The sequence below is a fragment of the Anas acuta genome, chromosome 2 (genome assembly GCF_963932015.1).
Source record: "Anas acuta chromosome 2, bAnaAcu1.1, whole genome shotgun sequence".
Lineage (NCBI taxonomy): Eukaryota > Metazoa > Chordata > Aves > Anseriformes > Anatidae > Anas > Anas acuta.
Window position 1 is genome coordinate 9567660 of NC_088980.1, and position 26308 is coordinate 9593967.

Genomic DNA, 26308 nt, shown 5'->3' on the forward strand with positions numbered 1-26308 from the left:
TTTGATTTTTGAGGTTAAATTCTTTCCCATGACTACAGAAAACTAAGGTAGGATTCCGTTGAACACAGTGAGCTGATGTAATCTTTTACCCAGAGGAATAAGATGGTTGCTGTGTTTGAATTAACACAAAGATATTTCTGATGAAAGCAGATTCCTTTTTAGGAACACGTTACCTGTAACAAACCCACCTGAAAATTCTGACACTAATGTACAGCCTTGTGTTGCTGGGGTTTTTGTGCTCCTAGCTTCATGTTAACTTGCCTTCTGTAACTGCCCACTGGTAGATCTTCCTACCAAATGACAAAGAGTCCTGAAGTCCTTCATTGTGTCTCATTTTTTCATATTTTTTTTGTGAGTTCTTTGCTTAAGCATTTGCTTTTTCCCCCCAAATCTGTGCCCTCTCATGTTGTTGATCCAGTACAAGCCTGTCTTGCTGGCTTCCTCAAAATCTCTTACCTTTTGGTCTCTCTTGATCCTTGTTGTAGCATCAACTTGGTGGTGTCGCAAGTTTCATGTCAGAAGTGTGCTGCAACATTTCTTCTGAAATGGAATCTGATATTCTGGCCTCTCATAAGCTCCTGGTAATACCCAGATTAAAATAAACTGTGGATTATCTCCAGACAGTGTTTAGTTAGACTCTAAGGTGACAGTGGCACAGTGTTTTGCTTTTATGATGCTTTTTATGTTGTGTAGTATTTATATAGTAATTTCCATTTTAAGAAAGGCCTTATTTTTTCTGCTTAGTTCTGTTGATTTTTATATGCATGTAAACATCCAATAAGAAAATTGTATGGATTGTAAATAGCAGCAGAATAACTACTATAAGAGAAGTCTTTTTTTTTTTTTTTTTTAATAAAAAAAGGGGAGGGGGTGATATTGTGGTATTTACTTCATTTGAACCATAGTAGAAAAGCTAGCTATGCACAAAGGTTGTTGTGCATGGAAAGGTTCTGTTAAATCACAAAAATAGACCTACCAGGCTGAAATGTTGTTCTTTTCCTGAGTGGTACTATTTGTCATCTTGATTTATTGTATAAAAACATAAACAGTGCCTGCATGATTGAAGCTGCTATATTTACATGTGTTTGGTAGTGGTTACAACAAATGATGCTGCATTTTGAATGGAGAAGCCTCCTGCTGCTCTCTCTCCAGTGTTTTTACTATTTTTTTCTTCATGCTGTACCTGAATGGCTGGCAACATGCATGTAGTCTTGGGGGGGAATATTCCCCCAGGAAAGCTACCTCCTTGTCTCCAAATAATCCCTCTTGCTGAGGATTCAGCAGTCAGTTGCAGGGGAGTGGTTTAACTATCTTATTTATTAGGGAGAATTACTGGAAGAGCATTGGAGGATCGTGGTCCGGACTGGAAACAGAAATCACCAGAGGCTAGAAGCAGAGTACTGATTTTTCTTTCTTCGGTACGTAGGGTTGCCAAAGGCTAATTGGCATGCCCAAGTCTAGGTTAGGTTTTTGTGTAGCTAGGAGTAGGCAGTAATCCGTTTAGAGCTGGGCTGACAGCAGGGATTTCAGGGGAGGTTCTGTGATCTCCTGTAAAAACCTGCATTTTTGCTGCTCTTGTGCAGAAGAGGAGTTTCACATGCAGAACAGGCTGCTATGCTGTGGGAGATCAGAAACTCCAAGTTTACATGGCAGGTTGTTTTGTTTTTATTCAAACTCCAGGTAACAAGAAAAATTAGACTATAAATAGGAAGCCTAACAGTGGGAGTAATATAATATAGATCGTTCGTGCACGTGAGTGAATGACCTTCATAACTAGCTTCTGAGTCACTCTAGCGAAAATAAATTGGACTACAAAACAATTAACTGCAGTGTTTTTACGTGCTAACTGATAAACTAGTCTGAAAAATACCACAATTTTTTCCCAAACTAGTATCATGACAATTCAAAGAAAATTATGTTTTTTGGTTATAAACTCCCTCATGTCCAAGAGTCTTGTTTAATTTCTAATCCTTTAAATATAATAATGGGTCATATTTGTATTGAAGAAAACTTATTCTAAAATAAAAAAAAATAGTATAACAAAGCATGAGGAACAAAACGGAAAAACAACTTACCATTTGCTTGTCTGCTCTGTGTAAGATAAAAATTTGGTCCTGCCTTGTCGATAACTGTGGCAGCTAGGGGAAAGATAGGGTTATTTTGGTTGTTCTGGCATTTTATATCTTTGCTGGTGGGAGGATGTGTTTGGACTTCAGGGGCTGTATTTGTTCAGCACGAATACATCGTGACACTTCACTTCTGTTAAGTAATCACATTTAAACCAGATGGTAACTGATATCTTTTTATTATCAGATTGATTGCTTTAGTAATGTCACTGCTGCGTTGACTGGGTGACTTAGCATAAACGAGCTTAGATTTTTGAAGTGATACCAGAGCTGGATTAAGTATTGAGTTTCTGAACTTTTCTTTCACAATTTAAAAATATCAGAACAGTCATACAGTTACAAGAATCTTGCGTTGCTTTCATACTTCTGTCGCTGCTGTCACCAGTTTCTGCATTTCCCAGGAAGAGCTTAGTCTGAGCAGTATTTAAAACTTTTTACCTTCCAATATAGAGTGCCCACTTGTAGAACTTGGTAAAATTGTTGGTAGTGTACAGTACTCGTCCTGGTAGAGCTCTGATTCTGACTGAGAGGGTGGTTGAAGTAGTTGTACTCTTCTGAATTTAACATAACAGGTACTTGATTTAAAATAATACCTGATTAAAATTGTATGTTCCTCTTTGTTTTAAGAGCTTTAGTAAAAAGCATTTTTCAGACAGTCCTGGTAATATATATTTCTTTAGGAAAATTTGATTACTTTTAAGTAAATAGGTAAGTTCTTGTATAGGTGTCTGTTTTTTATATATAAATATAAAAACAAACATATGTGTATATATATGGAAGTATATATAAAGAAAGATATGGAGCCTACAGCTTGGTAGGGCCTGAATGGTTCTTTTGTAGGTTTATGAACGGTGTCCCATAATTTACTACCTAAATGTGCCTCGGAATAAGTGTTTAAAGTGCCTAATGTGGCAAGTGCTAAAATAAACACGTAAAATAGTTGCAGATTATGAGTCATCAGTCAGTCCCTGGCTGTTCTTTTTATATTTCGCTTATTGATAGAACCTAGCTGGAAGTTACTTTTTAGGGACACTGTCGGGGTGGTCTGCAATAAATCTTGTAGGGCAGTAAACTAGGAAGTGCATATAAGTGTGTGCAATATTCTAGGAATTGTTAAATTTTAAATTTTGCTGTGTAGTAGGGGTCATTCTGCATCTGAAAAGTTCTAAATCTGTCAAATGTTAACTCAGTGGACGTATTTATCTTCAAATAAATACTGATTTGATTTCTTCTGTCATACTTTGTTATGCTATGTGAGCATCTGAAGCATACTATTTTCTTAACTCTTATCAACTGCATTTGTGCTGAAAAATGAAAGCCTTTTTGTTAGGTTTACTGGTTTTTAATTCTAAATAGTTAAAATGATTAACCACTTATCATTTGTAAACATAAAAATGAGTTAGAATTCAGTCCAAAACGAGCCTCTTTTAGAGGATTGTTCGGCTCAGTAGAATCAAATATTTCAAAGGAAGAATCTCAACTATAACAGGATTTTTTTTAATTGAAACTGTTTAAATACGGGATTGCTCAGTGAGATTAACCTATTTAATTGTCTTGTGTTTTGTAGAAGATCCTTTTGAGGACTTTTTCGGGAACAGACGGGGTCCAAGGGGAAGCAGAAACAGAGGCGGCGGATCATTTTTCTCTGCTTTTGGTGGATTCCCTGGTTTTGGAAGTGCTTTCCCTTCATTTGACACAGGTAAATATCACAAATAACATGGAATTTCTGTTTTGGTTCACAAAACATCTTGATGTAAAGTTGCCTTCATTTAATCAACTGTGAGGCCATTTTTTTGAATTTAGGATGCTCTCTGAAAAGTCTGAATGTAAATAAAACCTTAGGTCTACCTGAAAGCTCAGGAAAAGTAAACAGACCTCAAAGAGGTAGAATTGTTTGCATTTAAAGCCATAAAGGAACTGTAGCACCAGAATTTAGAACTGGTTTTGAACTGTTTCAGTATTGGTGTGATGGCTTTTGGGTGAGGTCCTGAAAATTCACTGGGGGGAAAAAAAACACAGTAGTACTAAGTATGAGTTAGGGGTAGTTAACTTGAATGTTGAAGTCTGTGTCTCAGAGGTTGCTGAGACTTGCTGCTACTCAGTGTTGTTAAAGGATCATGGGTCTTAGTTGGCACGTTAGTGATACAAAACTTATTTTGTCTGCTAACCCAAGGCATCCAGTCTTCTATGATAAAATGAAAAATAAGACTCTGAAGTTATTATCTTTACCTTGAGTGGAAAGAATGGTGTAATGGTTGAGTTCAGCTGACAGGCTTGAATGGCTTTCCTTTAAAGGAAGGGACAAACAGTTTTTGGACAGTGCTCAGCATTTGGAACTGTGGGTCCGTATGGGAAAAGGTGATAGTGCTGGAGTCAGGTGTTTATTTTCATATCAGTGTTCAATGCCATCAGTCACTGACGTTGTGTTGATGCAGCCATCAAAGTGTGTTGTGAAGCTAGGATGTAGTCCCGGTGGCTGATAAATTCAAAGCTCACAGTCATGCAGAAATATGGTTTTGGTCAAATACTTTTCCTGTGAACTTCTTCCCCAATAGGTTTTACTTCGTTTGGTTCACTGGGACATGGAGGTCTTACTTCTTTCTCCTCCACATCGTTTGGTGGCAGTGGGATGGGTAACTTCAAATCAGTATCAACCTCAACTAAAATAGTCAACGGCAAAAAAATTACTACAAAGAGGTAAGAGTGATACATTTCTATGAAACTATATAGAAATGCATAGCTGAACATACATGCATATAAATATACGTATACATAAAAACACATACAAATGTGTGTATAATTATTTCCTTTTAAATTATGTGGTCATAACAGTTTGAATTTGTGAGGTTTGTTTTAAGGCAGAAAAGTTGTTTTGGGTTTTGTAACTCTTCTTGGCATTGCTGAGTTGCTTGCAGCTGTGGCATGGGAAAATAGAGAAGATAGGGTTTTTGTCTAAACTCTTAAGGAGGGTTTAACTGCATAAGGCCGGCAGTGAGAACTGTCCTGATGAAAAATGATGGCAGTAACTTGTTTGCTGTTTGAAAGGGACTCTGCAGTGGAGGTCCTTGTGGGCTTTAGGAACCTCCCATCTTTTATCACGGTCTTTGACTGCTGCCTACCAAGTCAGCTTGAGAAGAGCAAAGTATGCTTGGCTTTTGTTGATATTGAAGCTATTGACTGGAATTGGGAAAATTGAGATAACACGAAATAACTTTCCCTAACATTTGTTCTAGTGTGCTTTCCCAAACAGTTTTTGAGTGAAGTTGAATTTCTGTGTAAAAATTAATTTTGTTTCATTTGTTGAGTGAACTAAGCAACTGAACCCACTTTGGAGAAAACTTTTTTCTATTTATTCGAAAGGGAATTTTCAGGTACTGTACATAGCCTACCCATATGTGATGGAGAAATGACTGCATTTGGGAATTTATGGAGTAAACTTTGAGTAACGCTTTGCTTCGGACAGGAAGCCTTTCTCCCTCTTTTTGATATGGGTGTGTTCTCTTTACTAAGTCTGATTATCAGAGAAGTTTGTATCCATCCATGTGGCTTCTTTTAATTATGAGGGGAGAATGCCAAGACAATGAAAATTTCTGGCATGAGTTACTTTTTTAATTTAAATATTGCTCATCTTTCCGTTTTTAAAACAACCTAAAACCACATAGCTTATTAATAATATCCCATTCTATTCAAGGATACTTAACTTCTGCCTAGTACATGCTAGTCCTAACTCATCATACAGTTGGTCTCCAATTCAATTGCTTTGATCAAGTTAAAAGTGGATTGAAGACTGTCTTGCATGTCTTATATTAAGCAAAATTGTGATTGGCTCTAGAATATTATGCATGTAACAAATGATACAAAATGCAATGTTAAGACAGCACAGTTCTATCTATAAAAAAGACATTTAGTCCTAGGTAATTCTAAGTAGTGTCAGTACAGCTGTGACAATTCGAGGTGACAGCTCTACCTGTGAACTGCACAAACTGTAGGATTCAAACTTCCACAAAGCAATTTTCCTGCTATAAATAAGCAATATCAGTGGGGGAATGCAGATGGTTGCTAGTTACAGCTGCACTGTTAAATGTGAAAGCTTGCCAATTACAGTTGTATTAAGCAGGCAGTGCTCCGTTGTGCTTTATCTAAAAGCCTAGGTCTGGTGTATATTTTCAAACCAGTTACAGTGCTCTGAAATGACAAACTGTTATTTGTCCTACAGAATTTTTGAGAACGGACAAGAGAGAGTAGAAGTTGAAGAAGATGGCCAGTTAAGGTCGCTAACAATAAATGGTAAGGAGCAGCTGCTACGCTTGGATAACAAGTAATTCAACGCACGCATTTAACAGAAATTTTAAGCTATAACAACCACCATTTGAGGATTGACAGGAACATTTTTTGAAGATTTCAAATGAACTCAACTTTCTGTATATCCGTACTTAAGTAGTATAAATAGCTCACGGGAGCTTGTATTTGTCATAGACTTTTGAGTTTATTGTTGGGACCACATCGATAGGACCATTTTTTTTGTCCTTAAAATTGTTGTAAATTTCTGTATGCACTTTTCTTTTTATTATCTATGATCCAAGGTGAACCATGATTCTTCAGTAGTGCTAGGGCAAGATGTACACTAACACTAGCATGAATCTTGCTTTTTCCAATTTGTTTGAAATGTGAGCCAACTAGTAGTTTAAGTCTGCTGTGAAGTTAACATTTCCAGGATAAACTTTTTAATAATTTCAACTTTTTTTTAATATTTACTAGTGAATGATGTTAATACATTTCTGGTAATGCATTTCTGGTTTAAATAAATTAAGGATGTTTTCTAGTTGTGCATGAATGCAGACAACTTAGTAAGTTTTGACAAATGTTAAACGTGTAATGTAAGCAAAAGGTAAACAAAAGTGAAGCCAGTAAGCTGGGTCTTTTGTCATTTGCTAAAAAAAAAAAATCAAAATGAATAAATGCTGATGTTTGTGGTGCATTCTTTCATGAATGGCATTTGTAACCTTCTTGTGTCTGTGTGTGATTTGGGCAACTTGGGAAATCGGTGCTTTTTTTCCCACCACCTTCTTCTTCCATCTGAAGGATGAGGGCCTTTTTTTCCTTTACAGATGTTTTCTTCAGTGTGACTGAAAACATATTTAATTTCTTTTCTAAACCTGTATTTGAAACACCTATTTTTAAGAAGCGTTCAGAGGCTGACTCTCTAACTCCATCTTTTGCCCTATTTTTTTTTTGGCCTGGGCAGAAAATAAATCACACTGTTTAAAACCAACCAACCAAAAAAAAAAAACACAAACTAAGGCTTTAAGCTCTGAGACTGTGAGACTGCTTCAAAAAATAATCTGTAGCGAACACAAATATACAGGAAAATCAGTATTTTTTTTAAAAGCTTTCTGAAAATTTTTCACACATTTTGAGAACAAACATGGTGACTTTAGAGCAAATTTGCACAAAATTAATAGGGACAAATGAAAGCTAAATATGGTTAAAATATCTTAACTGGTTAAAATATCTCACATTACTCGTCAACCAGAAACAAAAAGATGGATGCCTTTTTTTAATTAATGGAGTGAAACAAAGTGTTAATTTGTAGCTAAGACCAGATTTTCAAAGTTTAGTGAAAGATGATGTCATAGGGGAAGCATGCAAATAAGTATTGGCATTTGTTAATACCTGCCAGCCTCTGGGTAATTTCATAAGTTACAGATGTACAATTTTGTCTGTGCACCAGCTTTGAACATCTGGCCTTCACCAAATTCTTTAGTCTTGCTTAATGTTTAAAAAAAAAATAGCATGGTGTTTTTAAATAGTCACTTCATGCCTTTTTACTGAACACCATCTGCTTTGTACTAACAAACGCATCGATTATTAAATATATCGAAAAGATTTGCTTATGTGTATCGTGCAGGATAACTGACTCAATTTAACCCAAACCCAGCAATCTAAAAAACTGCTAGATTAGGATTCAAATTTACAGCAGAGTTGGCATATCTGGAATTTGTCCCTCTACTTCAGCGTTAATTTAGTACAACCAAAGTAAGAGTTAGAAGGCGTTAATATATACTTTGGTTTTGGGACCACAGATGTTACATCCCTTTTCAAGTTCTTTGCAGAGTTGTTACTTCAGTGTTATGTTTTTGGTGTAGAAGCACAAACTCAGTCTAGAACTTAAGCATTTTCTTATTGATGCTGTTTTTCCTTCCCCATGTATGTTCCCTCCTGATCCAGATAACTAAACAATCTATTTATTTCAAAATCTGGCTTTGTTGTGATGTCTTGAGTTATGAAAAATGTTAATTTACATTTCTAGGACACTTAGTGTTCCTTTAAGTTATGTAAACTGTAAAAAGTGCTTCAAAATTGGTTAACCAACTCAAATAAAATCAGGACAATCCGGAGTTGAGTTTGGATTCCTTCCTGTGGTTACCCATAGCTTTTATGTTAAGCTTCCAATCTTTACCTTCTATTTTAATCCCAGTTTTTATCCTTTATAGGTTAACTTTTAAGTTAACTAGTTCAAGTTAAGAAGGTAATTATGGTAGCATAGTTGCTAGTGGCAGTTTTCTACCCACATGCTTGTGTTAGACCTTAACCAGAAAAGTGTGATACTATAGAGCTATAGACCATTCACTCAAATGTTCCCTAATGAAATCCCTTAACAGTGTAAATTTGATGAAGATCCAGTGTTTTGGATGGTTTCTCTTCTGCCTTGAGATCCCTGAAGCTGGTTTTTGTCAGAGCTAGAGGAAGATGCAGTCTTAAACGGCAGCACTGCACTTTCTTGGCAGAAAGAAGCTGGCAAAGCACAAAAACAGATAAGAAACAAGTTCCATCAGTAAATCCATGAGTAAAGATCTGTACTGTAGTAAGCAGATACCCAAACACCAGCATCTGAGCAGGCTGACAATTGAACTGGGTGGATACTTATTCCAAATGTATTACTGGCAGTTCCAGGTCTGGATGTAAAAACTGGCACACTCTCATACTTGACTGAGGTGTGATAGTCTCCACCTGCTTCAATATGTAGAATTAATTGAAATAGCACAGCTCCTTTTTCTTGCATCCAGCTTAATTTGTAATGCACAAAACGAATCCTCATTCAGTGTTTTCTGTGGATCCATTTTAAATTCCTAATATGTATTATATATTCAAACTTTCTTCGTAATTTTGCTGCTGAAATGAGTTTCCTTGTTCTGTAAAACACATTTATTAGGTTGCTTTGAAAACTTCTGTATAATTTCTTACTAATATGTACTTTGCATGTATGTACAAAACTGACTCACTTGGTAATGATTCATCCAGGGCAACAAATTTCCTTGAACTTCAGCTTTGGCCAAAGTAGCACAAAATGCTTAATAACAGCAAAGGTTCCTAATTTTATGAAAGGATTTGCATCAAACATGCAGTGGGAGGAGATAACTGTCAAAAATGGGTACTGTATGATTAAAAGTACAATTTCTTCATGTATGAGGGATTGATTTTTGAATGTTTGGGGACACCACCCACTTCAAAACAAACCACCTCCAGTGGTTTGAAAAAAACAATAAGATGGAGTTCTTGAACCTGCTGTGTCACTTACTCTCTCCTGCTCTGCTTCAAAGTTCATTGGTAGAATACAATAACTTTGTAATGCTTTTCCTTGCTGCAACCTCTTTTGTGTCTCTGTGCATGGCAGTAATTTCAGTGCAATACACTAACATGATTCTCTTCAGATTGCATGACAGCTACTGTTTTACTTTGCTTTACTGAAAAAAATTAGATTTTTGCCTTAGAATGCTACACATTTTTAAAATTGTTGCAGCTATTGTAGTTCTCAGTTCTTAAAAGACTCCTTAAAAGACCCTCTATGTTGAATCTCAGACGTTTTGTGGTATAAGGAAGAAAGCTCTGCTAAGTGTACCTAGCATTTGTAAGACATCCTGTATCAGCTTGTGATTAGTGGACTGGGTATTCAAATGCTGAAGACAAGACTTGGAAAAGACTTGAAAAAACAAAACAGCCTCTAAACAAGCCTAAGGTTTTTATTCTTCTCTGTCAGTATTTGTGTCTGGCTGTTTTGTTTGCTTGCCTCTATGTTTTAGCTCTAGGTGAAAGTGGAAGCTTGTCTGTGTTGTATTTAGGTGTGTGTCTGCTTTAGACCATCTGTGGGATTGCCCAGTGATAAGGGAAGTTTTTTTTTTTTTTAAACCCGAACTCTCTTCTTGAATGTGCTTCTGTTTGGAAGGTGAGCTTGTTTCCTACTTTGCCTTAGTTTAATCTGTGTTGTAAAAAGATTGTGTCTACCTTGAAGATGGTTGTTGGCATTTCACATGGTGTTACAGTTGAATGCTGCTTATGACCAGGGAACTTTTCAAAAGCACTCTACAGGAATACAATCCCTTACTTTAACTTAGAATTCTTGTTAGCCTTTTGGGGGAAGCATTTCAAAAGTGTTTTTGGAAAACCTTTCTCTTCGATCCTGATGTCTTAGAACTTAGGCTTATTTTAAGTCAGTGTTCTCACAGCGTGGTTGCAATACAGACATCAGTGACCTGCTAGTGAACTGTAACCTTGACTTGGAAACTGCTTTTTTTGACATAAGATTAGAAAGCTTTTTATATACTATCTGTTCTCCCTGGTCTTGTTTACTTTGGGACTGAATTGTGACTTCAAACTTGTTTTACATAGTTCTAAACAGAGATAGTTTGGGTTTTCTTCTTGTTATTGCTTGTCTTCAAGTGGTGGCTAAGTAAAAAGCTTTTTATCTTCCACCCAGGATGCTGAAATGGTCCTTATGCTGCAGTAATGTTGGAACCAAGCAAATTCACTTCGCTAGTGTTGCAAACTGTACCTTTGGAATTCTTAATTGTAGTGGATCTGCTGCTTGATCAGACTTGATGGTTCAGTGTGGTGCGATACTGAAAAGTTAGAGCAGAAAAGGGCTCTTTTATACAATTTTGAGATGTTGCTGTCAGGAAAAAAGAAAAGAAAATGAAAGCAAGAAAAAAAATGCTGTGACCACGTGATCTCTACCTCTGAACCCACGTGAGCCGACTGCTGATTCAAAGTCATTGAAACTTCTCTGAAAACTAACCTTGCTCTGGCAGGCTTCCTGCTGGATTAGGTATTATCTTACCTACAGCAGCTGGTAGGAAGTTAATTGAAAACCCACGAGTACTATATCCCCTGTCACGCTTACCGTGTCTGAAATCCAGGTGGTAGTCTGGATGTGGTAGTATCCGAATCTGAAGTATCCAAATAGGACGTCTTGGGGTGAGGCAGATTGCACTGCTGGCCCAAGTGCTAATTATCTTCTGCATAAAGGGAGCTGAAGTCTTCTACCTGAGCAGATGTCAGCTTCAAAATGTAATGGCGGGGATTAAACCATGTTTAATTCAGAAGGTAAATAAGTTTTAATAAAAGGATGTCATTTAATGGAACTGTCTCTTCAGTGTTCTGGCATTTTAAATAATGCTGGCATTTGCAGTATTACGGGTTCATTTTAAAAATCAGTAGAAATAGATAACTTCTGAGCTTTACTTAAAATTGACAATCAGGAGAATGTATTTTGGAGGCTTAGAGTAGTAACTCTTAATGCTTTAGTTTGCTCTGTAGCTTATCCTTTCTACTGAATCACAGATGAGAGCTCTTTCAGCTATTCCTTTCAATGCAGCCAACTTTGAAAGAAACTTGGTAGAAAAAAGGGAAAAAGAAATGTAGTTGCAAGCTCACCGGCACTGAGAATAAAGATGAATGCTTTCAAAAAACTTGAATGTGAATTCTGACAGATTACATATTAATGCTTAGATTGTAAAAACTGCAGTAAGGATGCTTGTCTTTTATCTGGTAGTAACAAATGACGTGGTATGTTCAGAAGGCTTCAGTTCCTCCTTTTATTGAATATTAAACATCAAATGTGAAATCTGTGTTATTTCTCACTTGTAAATTTTGAATGAGTTAATAGTATGGGTGAGGAATGCAGCTTGTGTGACTCGTTAGAAAGCTCAAATTTTGGGACACGCGGTTCTGATGGCCAGGAGAGAGTTATAGAGAGAGATAATATGGTTCTGTCTGTAACCCCGTTGCCTGAAGCTGTTACTGAAATAGCTAAAGATGCAGAGCAGCAGATTTGGAATAAAGTTTTTCTATCTCAGCTGTAGTCACAGCCGTGATTGAAATTTGAGGGGAGTTTACCTGGAGAAAAAAAAATAAATCATATGTCTGCAGAAACTTTAACGCATCTGGTAGAGAAGCTGAGCAGATCAGTGGTCTTTTATTTTTTTTTTCCTAGAAATATATATCGTGTCTGTGTTGATCATTGTAAATGATGCATGGATTAAGGTGAAATTGCTTATTTATCAGACATCCGTGTAACTCACCAGGGTTGCCACCTCTGGCAAACTTTTTTCACGTAGGTGGAGGCTGCTCTTTACTCTGAGCAGAACAAAAGCCAGTACAGAAACTGCCAGCACTTGCCATGCAGTTGTGATAGTTGTCTTACTCAGCAGGGGACTTCTGCTTCTTGCCTGTGTGAGTACATATTCTGCAGCAATGGTCTCTGTCCAAAGCAAGCCAGACTATGGATGGTTTACAATTGTTTTGGACTCATCTATGAAACCATTTCATAGGAGGAAAATGGAGAAAAACTACATGAACTACATGCCAAAGCTCAGCATTTCCTCCAGTATTTCTTCCCATTTCTCTTACAGGACTGTAGGACTAAGCATTTTTTATTGAAAAGACTTTGGCCAGGCTTTCCTTAATAATACTCAGCAGATTACACTTCATTATCTTCATTTATTTGGGCATGCCCTGTTAAGTACTCAGACACCTCCCAGAATTAATCTGCTAATCTGGATGTACATTTCTTAATACTGCTTGCCATCAGTACCTTGATGGTAAGGATCTGACCGTAGACTGAGTTTCAGTAAAAGAGATTCTTAAATTCTTCCATACAAACTGGGAGGTGAATGTTCAGGGGAGTAGCTGGGAGCTGGAAATTCACTGGAAGTTGTTTTGCTTTCATCTGGTATTGCTTGCAAGCAAGGGTAATGCTCATGAACTTCTGGGCTTCCGTCTTAGACATAGCTACTGAACGGGCCTAAAAATGTAGATTTTTCTTTCAGGAAGATTCACCTTCAGACTTTGAAAACAGAGCAGCCATCAAATCTTCCTTTCATTAAACACCTCCAGTGCTGCTTCCATCTTTGCTGGGCTTGTACAGGTTAGCTCCAAGAAGAAACATGCTTGTTATGGGTGATGCTGCTTCACGATGCAGCTTGCAGGGCGTGAAACCAGTAAGGGAGAAGCACGAAACCAACCCAGCCTGTTCTGTGCTGTTGGTGTAAATTCCAAGGACTTTTTCCTTCATTTGCCTGTTGCCTTACCTCTTAGAAACCCTGATCACAAGTTAACCACAGCTGATCCAGAATCTGTGGGCATTTACTCGACCCCTTCTCTGCTGGCTAATGCTGGGTGCTGCTCCAGGGCAGGACCAGGAGGTGCTTCTGCAGCCTGAGGATGATGTGCCAAACCCTAGTTTGCTTAAAAAAATAAAGTACAACAGTAAGAATAAACTGCTATTAAAGTTTGCCTTGTTTGGAAGAAGAGTATAAACATTTGTGTAAGGCTAGACAAATTCAAATGAGAAGATAAACATGCATTTTTTAACACATGAGTGATTAACTGTTGAAAGAACCTGCCAAGAGGAGTGGTTTCTCCAGCTTTTGGTGTCTTAAAGACCATCTTTCTGAAAAATATGATTTAGTAAGAAGCAAGTGTTTGGGTCTACATGGAAGTAACAGAAAACTCAGCAGGTTGGAGAACAGATGAGATATGAAAGGTGCAATGTCCTTCAGACCTTTCTTTGTAGGGTCTGCCTTACCATGATTGTCTCTTTTTTTTTTTTTTCTCTCCCCCTACGTTAATGCTCATAACATTTTTATTGTGGTTTTGAGACCAGGGAATGCTTTAGTGATGAAGGAGTTGAAGGGATGGCTGGGGCTGTGTGTGGAGATCCCTGTCGGGAGCTGCTATAGAGGCAGGGAGCTGGGAAGATAGGCAACATGTGCATCCAGGGCACAGACACTGTGTGACCGTTGCCCTAAAGCATCCAGTTTGGGATGTGACAAGAGAGGAATTCGAGTGGGAGAAGGTGTTGTGAACCTATTAAGGTAAGTAGTTGCTTTATTGTAGTGGACAAATTGGGTGTTCAGTGACAAAGAGGAAACCAGAGCGAGGGCCTTGATGACTGTCCCAGGGAACTGGGTTTGGAATCGCCATGAGTCCTTGCATGTCTCCTCTCTCTTCTCACCAAAAACAGACTGCAGAGCTTCAGAGCGCCTCGTTTTGGGTCCTGAGATGAAAGCTAAGAGGTTAATGTCATGTTATGGCAAAGATTCATTTGGCACACTGGATTGTTTGTTTGAAAAATGTGGGCAAAGTATTTACAATTCCAAGTTTTTATTTTTAGTGTGTGTTAAATCCTAAGTGGACAGCAATATGTGTGTTTTGAAGCTTAAGTTAATATGATGGAAAAAAAGCTGGCTTTTGGTTAATTAGATTGGTTTTGGTAGCATGCTAAATACCTAAGGGAACATTATGTCAGAAAAACATATTTCAACAGGAAACTGCCAGAGAAGCGTCTCCTACAGGGCTTGTATGTGTGGTAAAAAAACCTGTCCGTAGACACTTGGCTTTTGAATATACTCGGAGCTGCATTTGTTAATAATCATTTTTAATCACGTTTATTTCTGAGAGGTGCTGCTGGACAGGCAAGCTCCTGGAATTTGAACTCAGCAGCACTTGTATGGCAATATCATGTGGTTTCTGTAGGTGCTTCCTAATTTTCTTGGGAGGGTACCTTGCTTGGAGAGTGCTGGAATTAACTCCTGAACTGAATCTTAATTCTTTTACAGTCAAATTAACCCTATTTTGAGATCTAAATATTCAGTACTTAAGACAGCTTTTGTGAAGCCTCCTTTCTGTACAAACTGTAGAAACTATAAGGGTTTCCCCTTGCTGATTAAAAACCCGAGTCAGAGCAGTGCAGCTTCACCAATGTAGACATAGCTGTAGTAACCTGGAAACTTGTTAACTGAAAAGCAAAGCTTTAGTAACCTGGAAACTTGTTAATGGAAAAGCAAATAATTGTACATGCCATACTGCTGGCCCTTTTCTGGCTTAAGAGTAGACCTGGAAAGAAATGTTTCTAACCTTGAGGCATACAGCCAGTGCGCACCTTGGGTTTGCGGACTGCTTGTTAGCAGAAAACCACTTCAAAACAACTTACTGTTTAAAAGTGCCAAGCTGTAATTTGTTAAAGCAAAGTAATTGTATCCGTATTTTCAAAGGAACCTCAGAATTTTTGAGTTATGTCCCATAGAGAACCTATTTCAAAGTTAGGAAATGCAATTCTGTTCTCTGTGCAGCTCAAGAAGACTTGAGTTGGGTGTTCAGGTGTTCTTATGCAAAATAAACAATTCATCCAGGGAATGGGGCTGAATATGACAAAGTGCATTATAAGTTTTTTTTTTCTTTTTTTTTTTTTACCACTGCTAAGGAAAAAGAAAATTAGGTATACTTCACAATGCATATTCTTATATTTTAGGGGTGTTACGGCAGCTAATACTACAGGGTATGTAACTTACAATATCTATTGCAAGGAGGACAATAAACAGACGTGAATCATTTCCAAGTATTTCTAAAACACTGGTATTGACTGATTTTTTTTGATCCATTCTGAAAGTGTTATCCTAGAAGAACTGAAAGATAGCTCTCTGTTTGAAAGGTTAAAAGAAAGTTGAGTAATTTGTCCTGAACCCTACTCATAGTATTTTTGTAGTGTTTTGTAATTTTAACTACTCAAATTCAATGGTTGCAAGACAGAGTTATAAGTGTCATACAATAGGAAGTAAATGTAGTGCTTTCTCATGCAGTGAATAATCTAGAAGATAATTCCTATATTAAGGAATGATTACAAGAAGCTAAATTGAGGGAAATAAAACGTTTCTTAGAGGAGGCACAGGTGTTTGAGCCTTCCTATTCCTGATGAACAAAATGAAGAGCAAAAGATTCTTTGAGTATTCAGCTGTAGTTTCCACTCTTCCCTCTCCTTCACCAGTTGCTCTGAGATCATGTGTGTGCTTTGCTCCTTGAAATGTTTGTATAAAAAGATGACTAGATCCCTGGTAACTGCTTTCATAGAATAAATCACGAAGCTGAGTGCCTAAATATGCTATTTATTCTGTTGCAGAGGAGGTTCCTCCTGCCCTGGACAGAATAGTTTCCAACTGCAGAAAATTTCTTTTTCTTTTTTTAAACAGGAGGTGGGGGTGGGTGCGTTTCTGCCTTACACCTCCCAGCCTCTTCTGTACCAACAACTAGCCATTCATTCACGTTTGGCTCCAGATTCAGCTAACTCCTGTGTTTTTTGGGTGTGGTGGTAAAATTCCCCAAATTATTGGCGTCTCAGGTGCTGTGTATGGGCCTGTAAATGGTGTGTAGCCGTGTCAGCACTTGAAGTGCAGCCTTACTGTAGATTAGATGGTATATTACTAATAGAGGTCAGAGTTTCTTCAGTTTTTGTTGTTTTTTTTTTTTTTTGGTGACATCTTTGCTTAAAGCATACAAATTTTCACTTGAGATTGAGATGCATATAGACACTGAGGTGTAGCAGTGCTTTCTTTTAAACTGTAATCAGGGATTTGTCAAGTGTCTTTGTGGTACAGGCGTGGGTTTATTTATCAGTTCATCTCACTGGAAATTCAGTGTCTGAAGGCTTCCCTGAACAGATCCGTCTCACAGCAGGTGCTGGCTCTATTGGTGAAGTTACAGCATTGTGCTTCGTAGGGGTTTTTTCAGCTTAGTATTCTTGTGTTGGCAGTTTTTTCTTTGGAAAAAGTCGTTAAAACAGTCATTAATTCTTTTCTTTAGTATTTTTTAAAATTACTGTAAAAGGAAATTTGTTTCTGTAGAATTACTACACTGTGTCCAATGCCCAGAGTTCAGGCAAGGTCAGAATTTTAATTGGAAAGTGATGAAATGTTCTCAAAAGTGCAAAATCTGGGGCTTTTTCTGTCAGTTGCCAACTTGCATGCATGTAAATCTGTGTAAATGTCAGCTTTCTGTTGTGCATCTGTTTTGGGTTTCCTTTTGACACAACAGTGTGACTGCAGTATGCTCGCAGCTCTGCAAAGTGAACAGCACTGACTTTACAGAGCCGAGGAGAAATGCTGTGGCATAAATGAAGTTTGGCATCTTACATCTTAGTAAAACTTGGCAAGTGTTTCTGAGAAGGTTTCGAGTTTGCTGATGTTCAAGAGGGAAGGGGATTAAGTTTGCTGGATGCTGTGCTTTGGTTTGCTAGTTCTACTGAAGCGCCTTTGTAGTTGAAACAGTTTTGATGATGTTGTTTTTTTTTCTTCTCAAATATTTATTCCACTGGTATATAGTGAGTCAGCTGTCGAAGTGACTTAAATATTTGGAAAAGCTTTCGTTGCCATTGCAGAACCGCAGGAGGTGCATCCATAAGCTAGGTGATGCTGAGCAGCAACTAGTCCCGACAGCTGAAGGTGGTGAGTTGTTCCCCTGGTGTGTGGCCTCAGCGTGGGTACATGGCTTCCACGGGAACACCCACCTCTGTGCTGAGAGCTCATGGTCATCCTGTGCTCCCCCCTGGAACTTGGCATTCTCCAGTGTCCCAGATTTTATGGTGCTTCTTCAGCACAGCCCTGCCCCTTTTTTGCTTTGGCCTCAGGGACTGTGGTCAGCAATGGTTGTCATTGCGCTTTGTGCTTCATCCCATGGATCCCAAAGGTTTGATGAGAAGGTAGAGAAAGGACAGGTGGGATGGCGTTGGACCATGAGCAGCCATCGCTCCGTGCTGGGGTTGCTGTGGCACCTCTACCTCTCCACTGCGATGGCCTTGCCAGGATCTGCATGGCTGCATTGCATGTGCTGCACAGATGCCAACATCGGTGTTTGAACCCTGCTTCTGCTTCAAAAGCTCACAGAGCCCTCTCGGTAAAACATCCTCTCTTCTCCCTGGATCTCTTCAGAAGCAGTGTATAAAATGACTGATGATACTGTTTCCAGGCACAAAAGAATTGTAAGTATTGTTATTGTTGGATTATAGTCATGGTTCTGGTTTGGTGTTTGTTACTTTTAGCTGAAAACTAATTTCTGTGCTTTCCACTCAAGGGTTAATTTGGTCAGGACTTCAGTTTGAGCAGTATGCACAGAGCAGTTCCTTCTTTCTGTGCATATAAATAATTGTTTCTAATTTTGTGTATATTTGTTTGCATGTAGAAGTTGATGTGTATCAGTATTTATTATTGATAGGCCTTTGAAAAAATTATTGTATTAAGCTATGGTGATTTTAAGGCACAGGTTGAACAGCTTAACTTTGGGGTTAAAAGAAGATAGCTTGGAAACTGAGATTTCCTTGACGAATTGGAGATGTTGAACAGCAAAAGGTGGTGCAACTTGGGAGTGAAGGCACCTGTGAGGTCTGGGTGCTGGTTCCTAGTTAAATATTTCGCTAAAATTAGTATTGAAAGTCAACTTGCAGCAAGATGCTTTATTTCAGATTCAGACCTCTCATTAGCGTGTCATTATCGAGCAGGAATGCCAGCTAATTGCTTGGTGTTCTTTGTTGTCAGGAAGATGTCAAAAATAGGATTGGGTTTTGTGGTGAAGGTTCATAAAATATTTTTGAAACCTATTGAGCTGTCAGACTTCCTGTTGCCAGGAGCATGTGACATTTTCAGTGTCAATTAAAAGGTTCTGGTATTTTTTTGTATGTGTGCCTCTGTTAAATCAGGGATGTGTGCAGGCACTGGGAGCTGGAATTTCCTTGCCCCTGTCCTAGTAATGGATGAGCAATGAATTACACTTTGATGGATATAACGTTTTTTTTTTTTTATAAGTGTATGTGAAACCCTTGGTGTCATAGTTAAGGCTCAAGGTGTGAGGGAGAATATTTTTCAAATGAATAACCTGAAAAGATGGGAGCCTATAAACTGACCAAGGGCAATGCAATATAAGACAGGGAAGCTGCCTCATGTCTGCAAGGCTTCAGCAGCGCTAATAGCCACTTGATCAGAATACAAACTTGGCGGTCTTGTGCGCTTGCCAAATTACTATGGAAGTGTTGACAAAACAGCCGTGGAAGTCGTTCATCACATTTTTGTGAAGTCACTTGCAAGATTCTTTCTTTCGTTTAATTGCACGGGTTTGCTTTTTATATAAAATCTATCTCTTACAGCAATCTGGGTTTGCTGTGCATTAGGTCTTTGAAGATTGATTTAAATCAGATAATCAGTAGGAAATAAAACGTAACCAAACTGACTTAGAAACTATGGCTTGTTCTGAACTGCCCCGGAGATGCTCCTTGTAGTGCAGGCTGCTAGCAGAGATACAGGACCTCATCTTGAGGCCTTATTAAAACCAAACGTGTTAAAGATCGGTCTGTTGCAAAAATAGAAGAGCAGTTTTTCCCTGTTTGCTGTCTGAAGAGTTGTGTAATCAGCTAGAAGCTGATTTTACGACTCACCTAGCAGCGGTCCCTCCTAGGAGGGCTGAAGGCAAGGTTGTCCTCAGGGGAGCGGAGCGGCCTTTCCACCCGGGAGGGTCTCCAGCCCAAGCGAGAGGTGTCAGCACTGCGTCCTGAAGCCTGTGCCCTCTGTCAGGGCACTGAGGGGGATGCCGGGCCCGTGACAGGATGGTGCCTGCAGACACTGGGCCGTGTGGCATGGGCGCCAGAGAACGGCGCAGGCCTCGTGTTTCTGCCATGCCGGTGGAAGGCCCTGTGTGCCCAGCGAGCTCTGTTTGTGCTTTGTTGCCTCCAGCAGCAAGCTTTGCCTCACACTGCTAGGGTGTTGGTTTTGTTTGTTTTTCCTGATAGGCCTTTGTGTTGTGCTTCAAAATCCAGTTTCAAAGGGAAACCCGAGTTGTGGAGGTGAAGCCTGCCAGGGTTTTGGCCTGAGGCTGACTTCTGAGGGGCTGTGAGAGAGGGAGATGGTGGCTGTGGTCCGCATCGCGTCTTTGTGTTGTGTAGGGACAGTGCTGGGGAGAGCTGCCCTGGGAGCAGCAGCCCCTAGTGCCACTTTTGAAGACAACACTGAAACTTAATAAAAATGCAGCATGATTTGAAGGAAAATGTGGTGGAGAAATGAGGTGACCCAGCAGCGAAGGGGGAATAGACTAAGTCCTTGAAGTCACCTACATTGTCTCTGGGTTTATTTGGCCTGAGAAGTATAGAAAGCATCTTCTTTTCAGTAATCTCTCTTTTTTTTTTTTAATCAAGTCCCTTTGTTCAAACTCTGAGGCTTGAATCTTAATTTGTGTTTACACATGTCAAGCTGAGAAACTCATTCCTCACTCTGCTTCCTTTCAAAATCTGTGCCATGATGAATAAGGCTCTTTTGTGATGAAGTCTCTTACCTTTAATAAAATTCACTTTAAGCAGCAGCATACAAATGGGCTCATCTCTGCCTACTGGAAGCGTGAGGATTCGTGTCACCTGCTGCTGTTTGCCTTTCCCACATCAGGATTTTAAGATGAGAGCAGTTGTATAAGGCATACAGGGCACAGAGCAAAACAGCTCTGCAGAGGCCTGGGTGTGCTATGGCCGCAGTTTTCTCTGTCTTCAAACTTCATGTAGGACCACTGGGCTCTAAAAGATCATCTGAGGGGTACATTTTGGCAGTGAGGATGTAAATCTGGGCTCTTGCATGTTTGTCAGGCTGCAGCATTTGGTGTAATCAAACAGGAGTGGCTGTAGCAATGGATGGCACCTCAGCCTGTCAGAGGACATTTCCTTTCAAAATACCTCCTTGCAATGCTGCTGCAATTAGCATATGGCGTACACTTACTTAATTTTACCAATTTGTTGCAGATTGATGTATTGTTGTGGTGAATCATCCCTTCTGAAATAGTTTGATGTGCTGGGAGTGCTGGATTCGTGTTGGGGCAGGGCTGAGGTACGGGACATAGCTGGGCGAGGGGGGTGTGTGAAGTGCTTAGGGGTGTGAGAAGTCCTCCCATTGCCTCTGGTTGCTGGTGGCAGCAGCAGGAAAGGGGCAGCTGGGTGCTGCGGGTACAGAACCGCAGTGGGGATTCCCCTTGCCCTCGCCTGTACCAGGAGCACGGGTGGTGCAGGAACAGGCTGAGCTGGCGCAGGAGGAGCAGAAACACAAGCAGCAAGTCCACTGCCAGCTTTTAAAGCCAGAAGGGCAGAGGATTGTGGTGTGCGTTAAGCAGAAAGCATGGAGCCCTGCCCTTTCCCAGATCCTAGGCGTGCTGCAGGCATGGCTCTGCCGGGACAGAAATAGAAGTGCAATGTTGGCTTCATCAGTCTGTCCTTCTCCCCATCTCCCATCCCCTATTTTTCCATCACTTCCAGTGACTTCACCACCACCTCCCCTGCTTTCTCCTCTCACTGAAAACTTTTTTTTTTTTTTTTAACCTCTCTCGGGAAATGGGCATGAGCCTGGCACCCACAGCAGAGGAAACAGCAACAACCCTGGGAAACCCTGCACAAAATCCCCAAAGTTACAAAGTGAGCACGGGCAGGTGTAGGAGCAGGTATGTGCTTGAGTCCGGTGATGCTGCAGGCAGGGCTTTACAGCTGTTAGCCTGGCGCAGGCTGCGAGATGGGAAAAGGACGAGGTGGGACATCCCAGCCAGTGCCTGGAGAGGGCATTGATGGAGAGCCCACATGTTTAGTTCATAACCAGCTGAGCACTCTGGCACCGCTTCAGCTAAATATTTCCCAGCGCTTTGCATGGAGGATGTCCGTCACCACAGCAAACCATTAACCTCTGGGTGCTTTCTGAATATAACAGCGGTACTGAGAGGTGGACGGTTACTCCGGAGGGAAAATGATTATCGGTAACTGGGGAAAGCCACCAGTTTGTGCGAGATGACTCAATGTTGTCCTCCATCTGGTACTTCAGCTGGTAAACTCCAGGGCTGAAGTAAGCTCCCTTTATGGTTTTTAGAAACTTTGCCCCAGCAGTGATGGTGCAGCTTCTGCAGCTGTTGCGGCATTCCCCGGATAGTTTCGGAATGATTTCAGGCTCTTTTGGCTTCGCAGACTAATTGCATTTTTTTTTTTAATCAGTAGATTTTAAAATGGCTGCTTTTCCTCATAAGCACCATAGGAAGTTGCAGGAGGGAGATCTTTAAAGGCTTTCACTGTCAAACCGAGATGGTGACATTTGCTGGAGACAACTCGGTGAAAATTTCAGTTTCTCTCGAGTCCAACAAACCTGATGAAGCATGTGCTGAGGTGGATTTTATAACTTGTGCTGTTAAGTGCTGCAATATCAGTGTTTCCTGGCATTTAGCAACAAGTTCAAGAACAATGAATCAAAAGAACTTGCCCAACATAGCCTCGGGTACCGCAGAGGGAGCGTTTTTATGGCTGAGAGCGTTGCCCAGGATTTCGGGAGGGTGTGTGTGGGTGTGCACACGCGGTGTTGGAAAACACCTGATTTCTTGTAGCGAGCATCCCCTGCTCCCAACAGAAACGAAAGAAACTGAAAGTAAGCTGCAAGTTCGGTCCCACAAATTGGACTGCTTGCTTTGCTGTAGTTGCTCGTTCTCCTGGTGTTTTGTCTGTGCTGTACGATATTAGATGTGGAGCTTCTATGAGAAGGAATGAAAGAAGCAGGTAATCCCCAGGAGAACTTCAGGTTCCTCCAAAGCACCAGGTTTCCCAGAAAGTGTCTGACCTCAGTCTCAGAAGAAGCCTGCTATCATCCGCTGAGGTAAATATTAATACCGGAACTGTTGTAACAGTGGAAAAAGTTATCAGGGCGAAGATCTTATCCGCAGGTTGTAGTGCTAGCGACAGATAAAGGTATGTAAGTGGTGACTTTTTGTTCTTTGGGTGGCTCCTGGAGCCCAGGAGCTGAGTCAGGAGCAGCTCCGGTGCCCTCCACAGGTGAGGGTGGACTCCAGGTCCTTGTCCCAGGAGGAAGGACCAGGCAAGCCCAGCTTTTTTGTTCACCCTCCTTATTGCTGCTAGTCTGAAGCAGTAGCAGCACACGCTAAAACCATCCCAAACACTTTCAGTAAATGTTGAGCCCTCTCTGAAAGCAGAGGTACGGTGCCATGCCCTGCAAGCACGTGGCTTCACATCAGCAGCCCTAGAGAATTAAGTGTAGGTGAATCACCTCATGTCTGGAGGTGTTAGAAAGGCACTCAAACACTCTGAAGGCCATCATTCAAGAAAGATTTGAACAGAGGAAGTTTCTTCTAAGTCACAGTACTGTCTGGAGCTTTCCTTCAGAGAAGATGCGAACCAGTTTGTCTGCTTTTTGTTTCCTAACACAGGAAAATATCCTTTTTTTTTTTTTTTTTTTTTTCTTCATTAGGCATGTAAGAAAATGCCATGCAAATAGTAGGCCTCCTGTACAGGAACCACTAAGGCCCGGCTTCCTTTTGCACAGGAAGTGATGGTAAATTTTAATACGTGGTTCAGGATCCTCAGGATGTTTACCCCGGTTTGTTCTGTATGTTTCTGTTAATTACTATCTTGCCGTTAATTACTGCTGATTCCTGGTATAATTCAGTTCGATTCCAGATAGCCAGGATACGTGCTAATATTAATTAACACCATGTGATGATGCTGTCATCATAAAAAGTGGGTTTCGTACAAACATTACCTATTTGGTGGGTATTTGGTGACCCATTTTAGAACATTTTATAGAGGTTATGGCATCATCAGACTTTTTGGCATAGTTCATTAGACATGTTTAAAAGGTAACACAGTCACCAATTAAAAAGGTTTTAATTGCTGTGGTACCCCACCACCGAGGGCACCAGCTGCTCCCATTTCACAGATGAAAACAACAAGTACTCCATCATGTGCTTTGAAGGACATGCAAATTCTGGGGTTGAGCCACCAAAACCCACCCCAAATTGTTAGTTACAACCCGTATTTTAAGCACTCGAAAGCAGCCCATGTTGGAAACTTCTGGGGCTCAGGTGTGCAAGCCAAATGGGTGTGGAAGCACGCTCCCGCCCTTGCAGGGCTGCTTTTTTATGAAGTGCTCGATGTCTTACCTGTCCCACCTCAGCCGGACCATCGTCTGTCTCTCTTCTCACTCCTGTGCTACTCCTGTGTGCCATTTCCATGTTCCTGGAGTGAATACAGGTCCTTCGGCTGTGTCTGGTGGCTCCCCAAAAGTGTCCACCCGACCCAGGAATCGTGCTCCCACTTCGCATTAAACACGAAATCCACACGTTACTGGATAAGTAGGAGTTGGCAGTGACTTTTCTGATAACGTTTCCCCTCGTGATAGGCAATGTTGCCCTCTGCTGGTTAATGACAGGTTAAAGGATCCCTGCCTTCCCCTCTCCAGCAGCAGCATTTTGCTGCCACAAGCTGTTTTTCACCCTCGGGGTCCTGTTTGATGTCCTACAGCTGTGGAGAGCATCACAGCTTGCCTTTGATTTCTTTTTCCCTAGAAGCTCCTTTTCATTTGGGAGCACCTGGCACACCTGAAAACCAAACTTTAATTGCTGGGTTTAGAGCAGTAATTCAGAAACCCTCCTTTTCAGAATTAACCCTTAGAAGTACAACTTCCCCGAGCCAGTTTAGCAAGTGAACTAACTGCAAGGCTTTTAATTAATATTGGCAGCAGTGAATCAGGCCTTCTGCTTGTGGCCAGAAGGAGCTGCCCCCTGCCCTTGTGTGGCACACGGGAGCAGGCTCCAGGGGCTGGGCCGGGTTAAAAATAAGCTGTGGAAAGAGCATTATTTTTAACTCAGGTCAATCCCTGCTGCAGGGCTGCACATGAGGGTGAGCTGGGCAGGGGGATGGGATGGGAGGGCTGTTTGGGGCAGCCCCATCCCCTAAATTTGCTTTTCAAGCAGGTATTCTGCTTCTGAGCTCAGCTGTGGAGATCACAACGTGACATGACATGACCTGTCCTCCTCAGAGCCTTTCCCAGTACATCAGCTCTGGCAAAGCTCTAGCAATGGTCCTGCACCTCTGGGGGTGATGTCCTGTATGGCAGCACTTTCCCAGGGTAAATGCCTTTCAAGTAAGGCTCAGCACCAGTTCATACAGCTGTCTTTATCCCCCGTCTGCTCTGAATCCTTTAAGCATGAATATTTAGATATGCAGAGCAGGAGAAAATAGTTACTGCAAATTACAGCTTACCTGGCAAGGGGTGCTGCAGGCACGATGAGAGAGAGGTGGGGGCTGGTGCTGTGCACAGCACCCGGCCTGATTCAGCTCCTGGGCCATGGCCAGCGTGACGTTACTACACATGTCTACACTGTGGTGCCATCCTGCTGTCCTGCACCAAAAACAGGGAGAAACTTCAGGAGAATTTTTTTTGGGAGGGTCTGTTGAGCTGAAGCTTGTCCCAGCATTAAGGGGAGATGGAAAATGGCCGTGTGGTGGGACTGAGGGGGATTGAGCCATGTGGGCTGTGCTGTGGGTGATGGGGACAGGCAGAGAGCATGATTTACTCTTGTGGAGGAGAACTGGGTGACATTGTAGTGTCACCCAAGTTCATGAAGTGTTTGTCTCCAGCTGCCGCTCTGCAGGTTTTGTGGCACGTGCGGTGAGGCTAATGCTGAGGCCTACTGGTTGGTGTAATACTGGTTGGCATAACACGGGTCAGCTCAGCGTAGGAAAATGCTAATTGCAAATTTGTGGTGACAGAAGGTTAGGGAGCTCACGAGGAAAGGTTCAAGACAAACACTGGTTCCTCCCCAGTCCATGGTGTGAGGTGGGGATCAGCTCTCGTGGGGTGAGACAGAAGCCAGGCAAGCTCCCCTGGCTCTTTGCTAAGCAGCAGTTGAATTAACCGGGGAGTTGGGAGCACCGAGTGTCTTTCACTTCTATATATTTCATTGTAACTTCACTCCAGCATTGAATGCTTGCTGGGGGATCCTTTCACCACTTCCACAGGCTCAGCTCGGGGAGCAGCTGGGTTCTGTGGGGGCACCCGATGGAGGTGGTGCAGGGCTGCAAGGGGCACGGCACGCGGCGATGCTCTCAGCCCGGCACTGGGGTGAAGGATGAGATGGTTATGATTTCTTCCATTTTAAACTGTTCCTTTCACGCCATCTGGATGAGACTAAAGCTGTTGAGGTTGATCTTTAACACAGTTAGGAGTAATTTATCGGGGTGTGTGCAGAGCATCTGGTTTAATAGTCAGTCATGTTAAGTATTTATG

At 41.0% G+C, this 26308-nt stretch overlaps 1 protein-coding gene and 1 long non-coding RNA gene across 5 annotated transcripts in view; one reads left to right on the top strand and one right to left on the bottom strand.

Moving 5' to 3' along the window:
• DNAJB6 (DnaJ heat shock protein family (Hsp40) member B6) overlaps positions 1-26308 on the top strand; it is a 66794-nt gene that overhangs the window by 20790 nt on the left and 19696 nt on the right. For all 4 annotated transcript variants that reach the window (XM_068673454.1, XM_068673452.1, XM_068673450.1 and 1 more), the window contains exons 6-8: positions 3694-3825; positions 4682-4823; positions 6343-6413. In XM_068673454.1, the coding sequence (XP_068529555.1) occupies positions 3694-3825; positions 4682-4823; positions 6343-6413 (345 nt within the window). The remainder of the gene's footprint in view (positions 1-3693; positions 3826-4681; positions 4824-6342; positions 6414-26308) is intronic.
• On the bottom strand, positions 3693-25102 carry LOC137852122 (uncharacterized). The gene is made up of 2 exons (XR_011093664.1): positions 24180-25102; positions 3693-22898 (listed from the first exon to the last, which is right to left on the bottom strand). It is a non-coding gene; the product is annotated as an uncharacterized lncRNA (long non-coding RNA).